The sequence below is a fragment of the Saccopteryx bilineata genome, chromosome 1 (assembly GCF_036850765.1).
Source record: "Saccopteryx bilineata isolate mSacBil1 chromosome 1, mSacBil1_pri_phased_curated, whole genome shotgun sequence".
NCBI lineage: Eukaryota > Metazoa > Chordata > Mammalia > Chiroptera > Emballonuridae > Saccopteryx > Saccopteryx bilineata.
In genome coordinates, this window is record NC_089490.1 from 402,490,080 (window position 1) to 402,504,986 (window position 14,907).

The 14,907-nt window shown below is 56.0% G+C and overlaps 1 protein-coding gene and 1 long non-coding RNA gene across 3 annotated transcripts in view; one reads left to right on the top strand and one right to left on the bottom strand.

Moving 5' to 3' along the window:
- Positions 1 to 14,907, top strand: part of LRP5 (LDL receptor related protein 5) — a 114,409-nt gene that overhangs the window by 98,749 nt on the left and 753 nt on the right. The window contains exons 17-22 of the mRNA XM_066252255.1: positions 484 to 609; positions 1,814 to 2,050; positions 5,215 to 5,325; positions 6,558 to 6,794; positions 7,557 to 7,696; positions 12,929 to 13,026. Coding sequence (XP_066108352.1) covers positions 484 to 609; positions 1,814 to 2,050; positions 5,215 to 5,325; positions 6,558 to 6,794; positions 7,557 to 7,696; positions 12,929 to 13,026 — 949 coding nt within the window. The remainder of the gene's footprint in view (positions 1 to 483; positions 610 to 1,813; positions 2,051 to 5,214; positions 5,326 to 6,557; positions 6,795 to 7,556; positions 7,697 to 12,928; positions 13,027 to 14,907) is intronic.
- LOC136319024 (uncharacterized) lies at positions 10,428 to 14,901 on the bottom strand. 2 transcript variants are annotated; one of them, XR_010728154.1, is made up of 3 exons: positions 13,319 to 14,901; positions 12,703 to 12,763; positions 10,428 to 12,566 (listed from the first exon to the last, which is right to left on the bottom strand). It is a non-coding gene; the product is annotated as an uncharacterized lncRNA (long non-coding RNA). The 2 variants fall into 2 exon arrangements; XR_010728153.1 differs by lacking the exon at positions 13,319 to 14,901 and having other exon boundaries at positions 12,703 to 12,908.

Consider the following 14,907-nt stretch of genomic DNA (forward strand, 5'->3'; position numbering starts at 1 on the left):
GTCATTAGATTGAGGTCTGCAGAGATAATCCAGAATGACCTCATCTCCAGATTTTTAACTTGATTGCATCTGCAAAGATGCTTTTTTCGGAAAAGGTCATATCCACAGATTCTGGGTATTAGGATGTGGATATCTCTCTTTGGGGGCCACCGCTCAACCCACTACGCCATGAGGGACAGACAGGTGGGGGGTACAGAGTGACGGTTGTGGGCACAGTGGGAGCTGGTGAAGATGCGCTGGTGTGCGATGTTGGACAAGTTTGGTAACTGCTTTTGGCCTGTTTCCTCACCTGAAAAATGCAGTGTCACTAGACACAGACTCTGGAGGCTGCCCTGGGCGTTAAGTGGGAGGATCTTGGGGCCTGGCTCATAGGAATGCCAGTTCTAGTGAGTTCTCACCTGGCCCTTATCCCCTCCACCCTCTTGACTGCAGTCCTGAGGTAGGAGGCAGAACTTGACCCCCTCCCTCTTTTTGTCTCCACAGCGGCCCACCCATGTGCCCGGGACAATGGTGGCTGTTCCCACATCTGCATTGCCAAGGGTGATGGGACCCCGCGGTGCTCGTGCCCGGTTCACCTCGTGCTCCTGCAGAACCTGCTGACCTGTGGTGGTAGATGTGACCTCAGTACTTTCTGTTGGGAAGCTAGATAGGGACCTGATTCTTTGCACACTGGTTGCTGCCCTACTTTCTTTTAAAATTATAGTCCTGATGGCATTCAATCTCCAAAGCAGACGATCTCTTTGTCTGCTATCCTTTCTTTTCTAATGTATGCATTCAGGGCTATGAATTTCCCTCTAAGTGCTACTTTTGCTGCAGCCACAAATTTTCATACTTTGCATTTTCCTTTTTAGTTAGTTCAGATATTTAGAATTTTCTCCTGTAGCCTCTTCTTTGGCCCATGTGTTATTTAGAAGTGTGTGTAATCTCCTGATAGTTGGGAGGTTTTCCATCTACGTTTCCTTTACCGATTTCTAACTTAATCCCACTGTGGTCTGAGGGCAGACACTGTATGATTTCTGGTGTTTTAGCTTTGTTCAGATGTGTTTCATGGCTCAGCATGTGTCTGTCTTGGTGAAGGTTCCGTGTGTACCCACCCTGATGATGTTGTTGGGTCCCTCGGATCCCAGCCCCTGGGCACGATCTTTGTTGGTGGCTCAGCGTGCAGAGATCCATCACTGACTCCTCTCAGATGCTCCCATATGCCCTCAGGCTCCTGTTGTCCCTGGCGTGTCCTGTGTGGGTGGGCCCAGCAGGGGCAGTCAGGCTTTTATTGTGTTTGCTCACTTCCCCTCTCCTGCCTCCCATCCGCTCAGCTTGGTGAGAACCTTGACGTTATGTGGGAGGCACAGGGGTTCCAGATGTCGGAAAGTTTATATGTGTCATTTCTGGGTGAAAGAATACGTTTCCCCTTAGGTTTCAAGGGCATTGAGGACTGTTGTTAAACATTAAAATGAAACTCTGTCCGATGTCCCAGCCTCGGTTATTTTTCTGTGGCTTTGCACACATGGGGAGGAAGGATGGTGATGGGAGCCCTGGAAAATGGCTCAGCCCTAAGCGGAGTGGCTTTCTCCCGTCTCTCTGCGGGGGCCCCCTTATCTCTGCCAGCCTGCAGCCCAGCCTGGTTTCCGTCCACAGTGTGTGTGGGGGGAGAAGACATGTCTTTCGGCTAGCATTTATTACCCCGCCTTCATTTTACACTGGGGCGGGGCAGTACACAGGGCACACCCGCATCGGAGACCACATGCGTGTAGATATTACCTGGTTTTCTTTGCGCGAGATGGGCAGCGTGTGACGCTGTTCCTGTTCTTCCCAGAGCCTCCCACGTGCTCCCCGGACCAGTTCGCTTGTGCAACCGGGGAGATCGACTGCATCCCCGGGGCCTGGCGCTGCGACGGCTTCCCTGAGTGTGACGACCAGAGTGACGAGGAGGGCTGCCCCGTGTGCTCCGCCGCCCAGTTTCCCTGTGCACGGGGCCAGTGCGTGGACCTGAGACTGCGCTGTGACGGTGAAGCCGACTGCCAGGACCGCTCAGATGAGGCCGACTGCGATGGTGAGGCCCCGCCCACCAGGCCCCGCCCCTGCCCTGTCTGGCCCCGCCCCCAGCTGGCCCTACCCCCAGATTCTGGCCTTTCCGTCTCCTTTTTGGAACCCTGGCGATTTCCCTGAAGCCACTTGTCCTGCCCTCTCAGGCCTCCTCCTGGCTGCAGAGGGGAGAGTTTCTTGAACATCTGTGCCAGGAGCAAAGTCGCCAGGCTCTACTCAGCATGGGAGGGAAAGAAATTCCATTTGGGCCGTGAGGGAAACCTTGCCATCTGTCCCCCACCCTGCCCTGCCGGTCCGTTTGGCTTGAAGGCGGGCTGTGAGACTCAGTCTTGCCTTCATTCAGTCAGGAGTTTTACAGAAACCCAAGGCAAATCCAGTTGTAGGCTAGATGTTCATGGTTTACACCAGGGGTCTCAAACTCAGCTCAGCATGTGGGCCGCAGAGCAAGATCACAGCCGTTCGGCGGACCGCACTAGGTCTACAAAAGGCAACTGTTACTCAACACTTTTCTCACTGCAGTTGAAAACAAAAAAAAATCAGTACAACAAGCACAATCGTACATGCAGTTTACTTAGTGTCACAAAACGACCAGAAACTGTAGTTCGCATCACAACTGCTGTTAACTAAGCTAATATCTAGCTAGGATGCTAGAGAAATGAAAAATACAAGTAGGCCCCTAGGCTTACTTAATTTTATCCAAAATATTTTGAACTTCATGGATTAGTCTGTGGGCCGCACAAAATTGTTCGGCGGGCCACATGCGGCCCGTGGGCCGCGAGTTTGAGACCCCTGGTTTACACGGTAAATTCCCACCCTGAAAGACAGCGCTGTTCTTCTCTGACCAGTGTGTGGAAATAACACTCACCCCTGACTAGTTCCTAGCAACTCATTGAATCAGGAGTTACAAAGAGATTGGCTCTGTCATCTCAGGTCCACTGTGACCAGCAGGATCTTCTTTTAGACCTTGATAGTGAAACATATCTCTGTGCCCCTGTGATTTTTTGTTTTATAAATGACTGGCTTGGTGGCTCCTGTCACGTATTAGCACCACGGCCCCATGACTGCCACTGAGCTCTTAATGGGTCATTCTGACTGCCTTCCCCCATAGCCACTGGGTCCTGTTCTTAGATAAATCAAGATGCTGTCTGGTCACTGCCTGCCATTCCTATTCTTTTTTTTTTTTTTTTTAAAGATTTTATTTATTTATTTTAGAGAAGGGGGGATAGAGAGGAGGGGGAGGAACAGGAAGCATCAACTCCCATATGTGCCTTGACTGGGCAAGTCCAGGGTTTCGAACTGGTGACCTCAGCGTTCCAGGTCGATGCTTTATCCACTGCGCCACCACAAGTCAGGCTTTGCCATTCCTATTCTTGATGAGCAGCCATTTTGTAGAAGATGATGACCTGCTGGGGTGTTTTCCAGGTGTTTATATATATAAAGTCATAGTTGTTGAGTCTTTCCAGCTCAGAGACCCTTTGAGAAGGTGGTGATGGTTGTAGACCAGGGACTGGCAAACTGGCCTGAAGCCTAAATCCAGACCATGACCTATCTTGGTAAATAAAGTTTGATTGGGGCACAGCCAGGCTCACCCGTTTTCATCTATGCTGGAATAGCAGAACTGAGCTGTTATGATAGAGACCAATGGCCCTGAAAGCCCAGTGCTGAGCCCTGCTGTCCACCCCCGCCCAGCACTGCGTTGGGCCTTGATCCTAAGGATGCCAGGAGCCCCGATTAGGAACTGTCCCCCTCCCCCCCACTGTAGATGTTTCTCCGGTGCATGTGCTGAGCTCACAGCAGCTCTAGTGCAGGTTCTAGAGCTCCACCTCTGAAGCCTCTCAAATTGTTCTACCTATTTTTTTTTTAATGTAATTTTTTTTAAATTTATTTTTATTTTATTTATTCATTTTTAGAAAGGAGAGAGAGACAGAGAGGAGAGAGAGACAAAGAGAGGGAGAAGGGGGGAGGAGCTGGAAGCATCAACTCCCATATGTGCCTTGACTAGGCAAGCCCAGGGTTTTGAACCAGCGACCTCAGCATTTCCAGGTCGACGCTATATCCACTGTGCCACCACAGGTCAGGCTGTTCTACCTATTTTGAGGACAGGGCCTCCCGCCTCCAGTTCCCAGAGTAGGGCATCTGGCGCAGGGCAGATGGGAGCTTAGGAAGCAAGTACACCTGGTCTGACCAGGCGGTGGCACAGTAGATAGAGCGTCAGCCTGGGATCCAGAGGACCCAGGTTCGAAACCCCAGGGTTGCCGGCTTGAGTGCGGGGTCAGCAGCTTGAGCACAGGGTCAACAGCTTGAGCGTGGGATCATAGACACGACCCCATGGTCGCTGGCCTGAAGCCCAAGGCCACTGGCTTGAGCAAGGGATCTCTGGCTCAACTGGAGTGCCCCAGTCAAGGTACATATGAGAAAGCAATCAGTGAATAACTTAGGAGCTGCAGTGAAGAATTGATGCTTCTTATTTCTCTCCTTTCCTGTCTGTCTGTGCCTGCCTGTCTGTCTCTATCTCTCTCAAAAAAAAAAAAAAAATAGAGAGGAAGAAAGAAAAAGAAAGAAAGAACGCCTGGTGGCTGAGCCACTGGGCAGCGGCCTTACTGGTGGGCTCTAGCTCCTTCCAGGACAGCATCTGGGAGCAGGAAGGGAGGCGGCGGCAGTAACCAGTACCAGCCTCTCTCTTCCTCCCACTCAAGAGGCTGTGAGCTGCATTGGTCCCGTGTGTGGGGTGCTTTGCCTTAACAGTTGAGCTCTGCTGAGACATCACCTGTCCCCTGTCCTACCCACTCTAGGGAGCCAAGGCTTTTTGTGGGCGATCCCCTAGTTGGCTGTCACCTCTTGTAACCTGGGAGAGCCTTGGGGTAGGGGCTGGGTTAGTCCCTGTCTGTTTGGGGCCTGCCGCATGGTAGGAGCCTGATCAGTACCTCCTTGGGGTCCTGAAGGTCTCTTTCCTGGCAGTCTTGACCCCAGCATTGCAGAGGCCTTGGAATAGGGGTCACCGAGGGAAGGGTGAAGGCTGGGTTTGTCACTCCGTGACCCAGTCCTAGAAAGGGTCTCATCTGTCCGCTCTGCGTTTGGAACCCAGCCCTTTGTTGTCAGATCCTGCGTGGCCGGGCAGGGAGCCCCGTGGCGCCCTCTGCCTTCTCTGACTGCCTCTTCCCCGCCTTGCAGCCGTCTGCCTGCCCAGCCAGTTTCGGTGTGCGAGTGGCCAGTGCATCCTCATCAAGCAGCAGTGTGACTCCTTCCCTGACTGTGTTGACGGCTCCGACGAGCTCCTGTGCGGTGAGCCGGCTTCCCACAGCAGGCAGGGGTCTCCCCAGTGCTGAGGTTCTGCCCCCGGAGTGTGGGGTCTACAGGGGGAAATGTACTGGGGGCCGTGTTCAAGGAGGCATGGAGGCCTGAGTCCTTGGCCTCGGCAGCAGGCAGGAAAGCTTTCCTGGAGGTGGGAGAAGCTGGGAGGCTGAGCTAAGAGGAGGCATGAGAGGGGGAGACCGTGAGCTACGGGGCGTTCCAGTCGGGAGAGAGGCACAGAGGCAGGTCCCCTTGGGACAAGGCGTGTGTAGGTGGGGCTGGCTGTGCCCGCCCTGGCCTGAGTGCAGAGTGTCACTTCTGCCCGGGGACCTCACCCGGCAGCATCTGTCAGGCCGTAGGATGACCCTTGCCGGGGCTGTGCCCCAGTTGAGTCTAGAGCCCAGACTCCAGCTCCTGTCCTGCCTGAATCAGAGACAGCCTCTCGAGGCCCTGGTGGCTTTGGTAGCAGACCAGACCAGGCTCAGGGAGAACGCTCACCCGGCGGGCCCAGGCCCAGGAGGCCCAGAAGAACCCCGGATGGACCTTGGCAGCCCTGAGACGGCTCCTGGCTCTGTGGGTTGGGCTGAGCTCCCGAAGTCCAGGCCCTGTCACACCGCCCCTCACAGTGCCCACGGTCGGAGTCTCTGCAGGGTTCAGTGAGCCTTGCTCGTGATGGCCCTGGGCCCCCGAGGACCTGTGAGCTTCTGCGTGGGTGAACTCCCTGCTGAGTGGACTGGGGTGCTGGGCTCGGCCTGCCTGCCCCGTGCCTGCTGCCTGGGGGTCAGGCCTGGTAACCAGCCTCGCAGTCCTCCCAGCCCAACTTGTGATTCCCTGATGTGACCGTGTACCCACTTCCAGCCGCCACGGACAGCCCTGGACATGGGGGGATGAATACGAGGCTGCAGTGGGGGTCACTGTTAAGGGGCCATTGCATGTGGGTGGAGCTTAGCCAGACAGCAGGAGGGGGGGGAGGGGAAGGGGGAGGCGCCCCAGGAGGAGGCGCCCCAGGAGGAGGGCTCCTGAGGGGCGGGGGGCCGGTGGCACTGAGGTCAGCGTGGCCTCCCGGCCTCAGCACCCCAGCACCCCCCTTCTCCTAGCCCTCTGTCAGTGGGCGCGAGGCCCAGGCAGAGCCAGCCCCTCTAAGACACAGGGTGTCTCCTCACAGAGGAGCCTGTCCCTTTGCAGTTAGGGTTAACCGACTCTTCCTGTCTGCGCCCCGGCAGAGATCACCAAGCCGCCCTTGGACGAAGGCCCGGCCCACAGCAGCGCCATCGGGCCTGTCATCGGCATCATCCTCTCGCTCTTCGTCATGGGCGGGGTCTACTTCGTGTGCCAGCGTGTGGTGTGCCAGCGCTACACGGGCGCGGGCGGGCCCTTCCCGCACGAGTACGTCAGTGGGACCCCCCACGTGCCCCTCAATTTCATCGCCCCGGGCGCCTCACAGCACGGTCCCTTCACCGGTAAGGAGCCTGAGACGGATGTGCCAGGGCCCTGTCCTTTGGCCTGGGAGGTGTGGGGACCACTCTTTGGATTTGACCTTCAATATTCTCGTGGGACATATTTTGAGTCAGCTGGAGGGAGAGGTGGGCACTCTCTAGAATCACAGGAGCCGCTGGGTGGGTACATAACAAGCCTTTTTGTCTTGAGTGCAGTTGGGACTGTGGCTGTCCAGTTAAAATGACTGGGGCGTGCAGCCCACTGGTGTCTGAGCCTGAGTGGCCACAGATGGAGATTCTCAGGTGGTACCGCCAGGCTGAACCACACTGGTCCCTGTCATGGTGCGCCCAAGCCAGGGCTTAGCCCCGGGAGGGTCACAGAGGCCACCGCTAGGGCCACCTTGGGGATGCCCCATGCCTGCCCAGCCCTGGGTCCCTCTCTCCTGTCCTGTCCCTTGCCTGGAGCCAGCCTTGTTGGGACCCTGATGTCCATGTGCAGATGAGACCTGGTTCTCCTGGGGAGGGGGTTGTCGGGGTCTCTAGAGGAAGTGGCAGGGCCCTCTCTGTGCCAGGCGATCCTGTGCTGAGACACCCCCCCCCCCCCGCATTCGCTCCCACAGTCCCACGGTGGCTCCTTGGTGTGGGACTCACACTGGTGTGGGGCAGAGGGCCTGGGGGATCGGACTGCCTCACCAGAACCTGGGTCTGAAGGTCTGATGGGTGGCAGGAGCTGTGGTAGGTGAGCAGGTCCTCCAGCCCTGACCTGCTTTGTCCCCTCCCCTGTAGGCATCTCCTGCGGAAAGTCTGTGATGAGCTCTGTGACCCTGATGGGGGGCCGGGGCGGGGTGCCCCTCTACGACCGGAACCACGTCACCGGGGCCTCCTCTAGCAGCTCGTCCAGCACCAAGGCCACGCCGTACCCACCCGTGAGTGGGACTGGGGGGTGGGCTGGCTAGGGGTCCCCATCACCAGTGGCCGGCCAGAGAATACTTCCTGTGACCTCAGGATTTCTAGAGTTATTAGCTATTCCCCCGCAGAGAATGAATGGTGGGAGAGTTCACCTTCCTCTCCGACAAACCCTGTCGTTTTTCTCTTTCGTGACATTGTTTGACATTGTTTTCAGTTGAGGAAAGGGCGCTCCTTGTTTATTATGGATAACTTGGAAACCATATAGAAATCTACGTAGTGGAAGTCTCGCCTGTCACCCCACCACCCAGGTGGCCGTTGGGCGTTTCAGAGGCTGGGTGGGGGTCTCTGTTCTGCGCAGGCCCACCACCTGTGGCTGCGTCTGCGGGACTCAGACCTGTGTGGCCTGGGTGCTCGGGGGTGCTCAGGGGTGCCTGTGCGAGCTCCCCCTCGGCCTCCCCACCGGGAACACCCTACTTCCCCCCCCCCAAGGCCTTCTGGTTCCCAGAAAGTAGCTGGATTGTTTTCTGAAGGGCGGGCACTCATGGTGACTTCTGTGGCTGAAATGCTCCCTGGAGCTTCTGGCAGCCTGAGCCAGGTGCGGGGCTCGCTCCAGCTGAGCCACACGCTAGGTACAGCACAGCGACTGTACAGAGGGCAGAGCACTGAACTCCCCGGGTCCGAGTGGGGGCCCATTTCTAAGGGCACAGCTCCAGGGTAACTGGGGTGAGCTCGGTGCACAGAGGTGAACTTGTGTATGTATAGACATCAGAGTCGGACTTACAGGGTTCTCGGTTTTTTTCTTTTTTATTATTGTTTTTAAAGAGAGAAGAAGAGAAGAGAGAGAGAGGGAAGCATTCATTTGCTGTTCCACTTAGTTGTTTATTCACTAGTTGCTTCCTGGATGTGTCCCGACTGGAGATTGAACCCACAAACTTGATTTATTTATTTATTTATTTATTTTTACTACAGAGACAGGGAGAGCGTCAGAGAGGGATAGACAGGGACAGACAGACAGGAAACGGAGAGATGAGAAGCATCAATCATTAGTTTTTCATTGCGTGTTGCAACACCTTAGTTGTTCATTGATTGCTTTCTCATATGTGCCTTAACTGCGGGCCTTCAGCAGACTAACTCCTGCTCAAGCCAGAGACCTTGGGCTCAAGCTGGTGAGCTTTTTGCTCAAACCAGATGAGCCCTCGCTCAAGCTGGCGACCTCAGGGTCTCAAACCTGGGTCTTTCGCATCCCAGTCCGACGCTCTATCCACTGTGCCACCGCCCGGTCAGGCCACAAACTTGGTATTATGAATGAGACAATGCTCTAACTGAGCTAACCGCCAGGGCCTACATGGTCCTTCTTTCCCCTTCCCCTTCCCCTTCCCCTTCCCCTTCCCCTTCCCCTTCCCCTTCCCCTTCCCCTTCCCCTTCCCCTTCCTTCCTTCCTTTATCCAAGTGAGAGTAGGGAAGATGGAGAGGCAGACTCTCACATGCACCCCAACCGAGATCTACCTGGCAACCCCCGTCTGGCGCTGATGCTCTGCCTACCTAGGGCCATGCTTGCCGAGCTATTTTTTTTTTCTTTTCTTTTTTTTTTTTTTGTATTTTTCTGAAGCTGGAAACGGGGAGAGACAGTCAGACAGACTCCCGCATGCGCCCGACCAGGATCCACCCGGCACGCCCACCAGGGGCGATGCTCTGCCCACCAGGGGGCGATGCTCTGCCCATCCTGGGCGTCGCCATATTGCGACCAGAGCCACTCTAGCGCCTGAGGCAGAGGCCACAGAGCCATCCCCAGTGCCCGGGCCATCCTTGCTCCAATGGAGCCTTGGCTGCTGGAGGGGAAGAGAGAGACAGAGAGGAAGGAGGGGGGGTGGAGAAGCAAATGGGCGCTTCTCCTATGTGCCCTGGCCGGGAATCAAACCCGGGTCCCCTGCATGCCAGGCCGACACTCTACCGCTGAGCCAACTGGCCAGGGCCCCGAGCTATTTTTTTAGCGCCTGAGGCAGAGGCTCCATGGAGCCGTGCTCAGTGCCCGGGGTGAATGGGCTTGAATCAGTCGAGCCATGGCTGTAGGCCCTCCTGCAGAAGAGAGAGAGAGAAAGAGAGAGAGAGAGACAGAAGGGGGAGGGGTGGGGAAGCAGATGTGTGCCCTGACCGGGAATGGAACCTGGGACTCCCACACCCCGAGCTGATGCTCTACTATTGAGCCAACTGGCCAGGGCCTTGGTTCTGTTTTTAATTCTTTGACATCTGGCTTCCTGGGACTATATGCCCTCCTAAAATGAGGGCAGCCTCTTGAGCTTTCTCTGGGTCTCCAGCGAGCCTCACCTGCCAGGGCTGGGCCCTCCCCGTGTCCAGGGCGCTGCCCCCTTCTTGTGGCACCTGACCCCGGCAGGCCCTGGAAGGGGAGCGGTGGGGCAGTAGAGGTAGTTATCTTGGGTTCACAGGGTGAGAACTGTCTCCTGGCGGCTCCAGGACCTGACTGCATTTGGGGGGAGGGGGAGTGAGGGGCCAGAAGCGTGGAGTTTAAAACACTCACCACCGTTCCTCCTGTCCTTCCTGCCCTGCTGCCCTCGGACTGTCCCCCACGTAATCAGCCGGAAGCACCAGACACCGTGTGCGAAGGAGCTTGCCCCCGGAAGCCGTCCCCTTGACCTCCCCTGGAGACAGCAGAGGCTCAGGAAACTGCTTCTCTGTCCCCACGCTCTGCTGGGAGTGGAGGGATCTTATTCAGGCGGCAGGAGATGACACTGAACCAGCCAACGTTTTTATATAATTCACACGCCATACAATTTACCCACTTACACTGTACGAGTCAGTGGTTTTTAGTATCTTCACAGATATGTGCAGTCATCACCATGGTTAATTTTAGAATATTTTTATCACCCCAAAAGAGAAACCCGCGTGGGGCCAGCTATTTTTAAGTTAACGACGTGGTCTTTCCTCAGTAATATATGGTCAGGGTACAGAATTCAAAAGGCAGATTAGAATGCACAGCGGAAAGGGGGCTCGCCCCCTCCCGGAGGAATATTCCACGGTGATATTCTCGTGTGTTCTTCCTGGGTAATCTGTACAGAAGCAAGTATGTAAGAGTATGGGCTTTATTTTCCCAACAAAGAGTATTTTTTTTTTTTTACTTTTTATTTTGAGATTCTGTGGTCTCAGTCCGTTCATGCTGCTGTAACAAAGGTCTCACCAGCTGGGTGGCTTAAACAGCAGCAGCAGTTTGGGAGGCTGGGAAGCCCAAGGTGAAGGTGCTGGCAGGTTTGGTGTCTGGGGAAGGCCAGGTCCTGGACCACAGACGGCTGTCTTATCCTCTTGTGGCAGAAGGGTGCCCAGGAGCTCGCCGGGGCCTCTTCTTCTGAGAGCGCACTGTCCCCTTCCTGATGGCTCCACTCTCATTACCCAGTCATCTCTCAGGCGCCCCACCTCCTAATAACCATCACACGGGGGGTTAGGTTCCAATGTATTACTTGGCTGGGGGGATACATTCAGTTTGTAGCAAATAGTACCATATCAGAATCAGGGAATCGGGACATTGCTGATAGATATAGCCTTTGACCTCACTCAGATTTCAGCTGTTTTACCTATCTATGTCCTTTGTTGTTGTTTTTTTTAAATTTATTTTTTGTGTGTACATATGTCCTTCATGTTTTAAGACTTTAATTTTTCTAGCAGTTATAGGTAAAATTGCAACACTGAGAGCGTGTACAGAGGTTTCCCGTATACTCCTGCTCTCCGACATGCGTGGCTACCCTCACTGTCAACACCTCGACTAGAGTGGGAGGGACAGGAGTTTCAACAGAGGCACCTCCATTTGCACATCAGTATCGCCCACGAGGACCTTGGGCTCTCTCTTGTTGTTATACATTCTGTGTGTTCGGACATAGAACGACTTGTATCCACCATTTTAATCTCATACAGAGTGGTTTTATATGTACTTTTTATGACCCAAATGATGGTATCGGAAGGTAAGGATCGCTCCTCTCTGAGCCCTGCTTTCCGCTACTAAGTAAAGCTCGTGTTGACTGAGCGCTTCTGACTGTGCCCGGACCAGTGCCTTCTCCATATGCTCCAGGAGGAGGCGCTGTCCTCACACATTTTGCAATGAGGCTAAGACCCGAGTGATAAACCACCACCAGCCTGGGTCATTCCTGCAGACCTGGGTGTCTGGTCGTGGCTCCCAGGGCTACTACAGGGGACTCCCAAGGCAGCAGGAAGAATGATCAGGTCACACAGGCTAGGCCTTGGGTTATCTTGACCACTCTTGCCAAGTGGCCCTCCCTATGGGAGGGAGCCATCTTCCCTCCAGCATTTTCAAATGCAGTCTCCACAGGTCTGCTTTAGAGTCAGAATGCTGTGGGAGTGTAACCTTAATTTGTATGTCTCTCATTGCAAGCGACAGCGAACATTTTTGTGTTTTTATTTACCTTAGTTGTTTTATTTTCTCGGATCTGTTTATGTACTTTTTGTGTTGGGTTGTCAGTATTTTTCTTATGCATTTATAAGCTCTCTTTATACACAGATACAGACATCTTAAGATAATTAGTCCATTCTCTGAGATGTATGTTGAAAATATTTTTCCTAGATTTTTGTTTTTCCATTTGAGTTATGGTGGTATATTTCCCATTTATACAATGAAATGCTCAATCATTTCTTTTACGGGCATCCTTTTTTTTTTGTCTTCTTAACGTTCTTAAGGTTTCACGTTTTATATTTAGATCTTGGGTTCTCCTGGCGCGTAGATGTCCTGCGTGAGGCAGGCGGAAGCAGGCTCTGTTTCTGCACCGATGGCTTCCGGGGGCCTTGGTTAGCTAACGTTTTCATCGCGTTCTGAGCCGAGAAAGTTCAGCATACAGAATTATCAGCAGGAATCGGAATTGCAGGGACCTGGGCAGGGAGAGGCAAAGTGAACTGCATAGAAGACAGGACAAGCAGGCCAGCAGAGAGGGGGCCCCCGAGGAAGGGCCCCCAGGGCCGAGGCCCAGACCCTCCCAGGATACGGAGCAGGTTGTAGGTGACTCACCAAGTGTCAGGACAGCTCTGGGAAGCAGGTCTGCTTAGCCCCATGTTAGAGACAAGGACACCTGTCCAGACACGTGAAATCCCTCACCAGACAAGGAGCCTGGGAGGTGTGGGCCCGCCCAGCCCGGAGTGGGTTTGCAGCCCCTGCTCTGGGAGGAGACGGGGCCGGCGGGGGGCAGGGCCACAGCTGCGGCAAGCCTCCGTGACCCCTGCTGGTCTCTCCTCAGATCCTGAACCCGCCGCCGTCCCCCGCCACGGATCCCTCCTTGTACAATGTGGACGTGCTCTCCTCTTCGAACATTCCCGCCCCCACCAGACCCTACAGGTACGAAGTCTCTGCAGAACCCTGGCCTGCCAAGGCTGGCTGGGCCCCCAGACAGTCCTGAGTCCTGGAGGGGCTGTCCCCATTTCCCAGGAGAGAGACCTGGGGGGGGGTCCAGGGCGCTGAGGGACACACGATGGGCCCTAGCCCTGCCTCTCCTCACCCTCTCTGGGCTGCCCCCACACCAGAGGACCGGGCCGGTGTGTTGAGGTCAGGAACCCATTGGATCCCAAGGCCTGAGTGGCTCTCAGGCTGGGACAGGCAGATGGGGTCTGGGGGCTGCTCACAGTCTTACCTTGGCGTGGCTGGGCCCCACCGCCCGGGGAGGCTGACACTCAGGGCCAGGGCTTCGGCTCCAGGGTCTATTTGAATCTGGCCGCAGGACCCTGGCAGTGATGCCGAGATCATATCTAATCCCACGTGAAGGCTGGTATGGCGCCTGCCTTGCGGGCTCTTGATGGTGTGGTCCTTTCTGCTTACTCTCTACAAGGGCCTGAGAGACCCGCAGGCCTACTCAGCCCTCCTCAGCCCTCCATCACCCTCACAAGTTGTCCACATTGGGGTCACAGACCCCATCTCCCTGGGTAGCAAGGGGACGCTTGAGAATGTTGAGAAGCGGGATCCGGTTTGCTGGTCTGTGACCAGGGCCCGCCCGGTCATACCTTGGGGTAGGGGGATATGGTGACCCTCCTGACCTTCAACCTGGTGGTCTCAGCCAGCGGGGCTCACCCCCAGTGAGCCCCCTGATGGGGTGGGTGGAGGCTGGACCCTGGCCAGGCCTGCCTCCACACAGAGATCAGAGCCCCTGCACATTCCCGACTGCCCCTTGGAGGCAGAAGCTGGTGTGGGGGAGACTGAGCGAGGTGTCACCTGCCACCTAGTGGCTGTTTGGGGAACTCGGGCCCAGCAGGGGAGCAGGGAGCTATGCAGGCTCAGGAGGGGCACACCTCTTTACCGGTCAAGGGTCAAGGGCCTGCAGTGGCTCTCCAGAGCCTCAGCCTTAGGGCCTGTCCCCAGCAGCCTCCTAGGCCTAGGCCGCTGTCCCCTGGGCTGTCACATCCACAGCAGCCAGGCCAGCCCCCCTCAGTCTCTGGAACACCCACGCTTTGTGTTCTGTCCTGTTTGGGTGCCGCCTCGGCTTCCTCTTCCCTTCCCACTGTGTGTCGGGGTCCCATCGTGCTCTCGGGGTCCCGTGAGGCAACTTCCCGCTGCACCTTCCTCAGTCCCAGGCACCCCTGCTGGCCTTCGGGTGCTGGTTCTACCGTCCTGCCCATTGTGAGCCCCGCCAGGACCGGGGCCTGGGGCTCATGAACACACCAAGACCCTCGGTCCTGACTCAGGCCACACGGCAGCCCGGTGCAGGATGTCAGCGCGCAGGGGTCTGGGCGGCCATGTCCTCTGGAGGTCCTCATGAGGGACAGCTGGGTGGTAACCTGGAGGTCAGGCTGCTTTAACTCCAGAGGGGACCAACCGGTCCAGGCCAGCTCGACAGGGACGATGTGAGGCGGGACGGCTGTCCAGCACTCCCTCCAGCGGGCACTGTTTCTGTTGCTTTCTGTGCGGAATCTCACTGAACCCTCAGGAGCGACTTTGAAATGGGTGCTGCTCCATCCTCCCCGTATATTGGAGAGAAACGGAAGCTCAGAGAGGTGAAGTGCCCAAGGTCAGCCAGGTGGGCGCTGGAGGCCTTGCTCTCCGTAAAGGTGGCCCTGCCCTGGGGCTGCAGTGCCTGTGGGGGCCTGGGCTCGGCCGCCCTGCAGGGGAGGTGGGGCCGTGCTGACTTAGGTGTGGCGATGCCTCGGTGCAGAGGCCCCAGGCCTGGGGGCCTCCTGTGCCCTCTGGAGGATGTGCACCCCCAAACCAGGGCCCGCTCCCCGCTCTTTG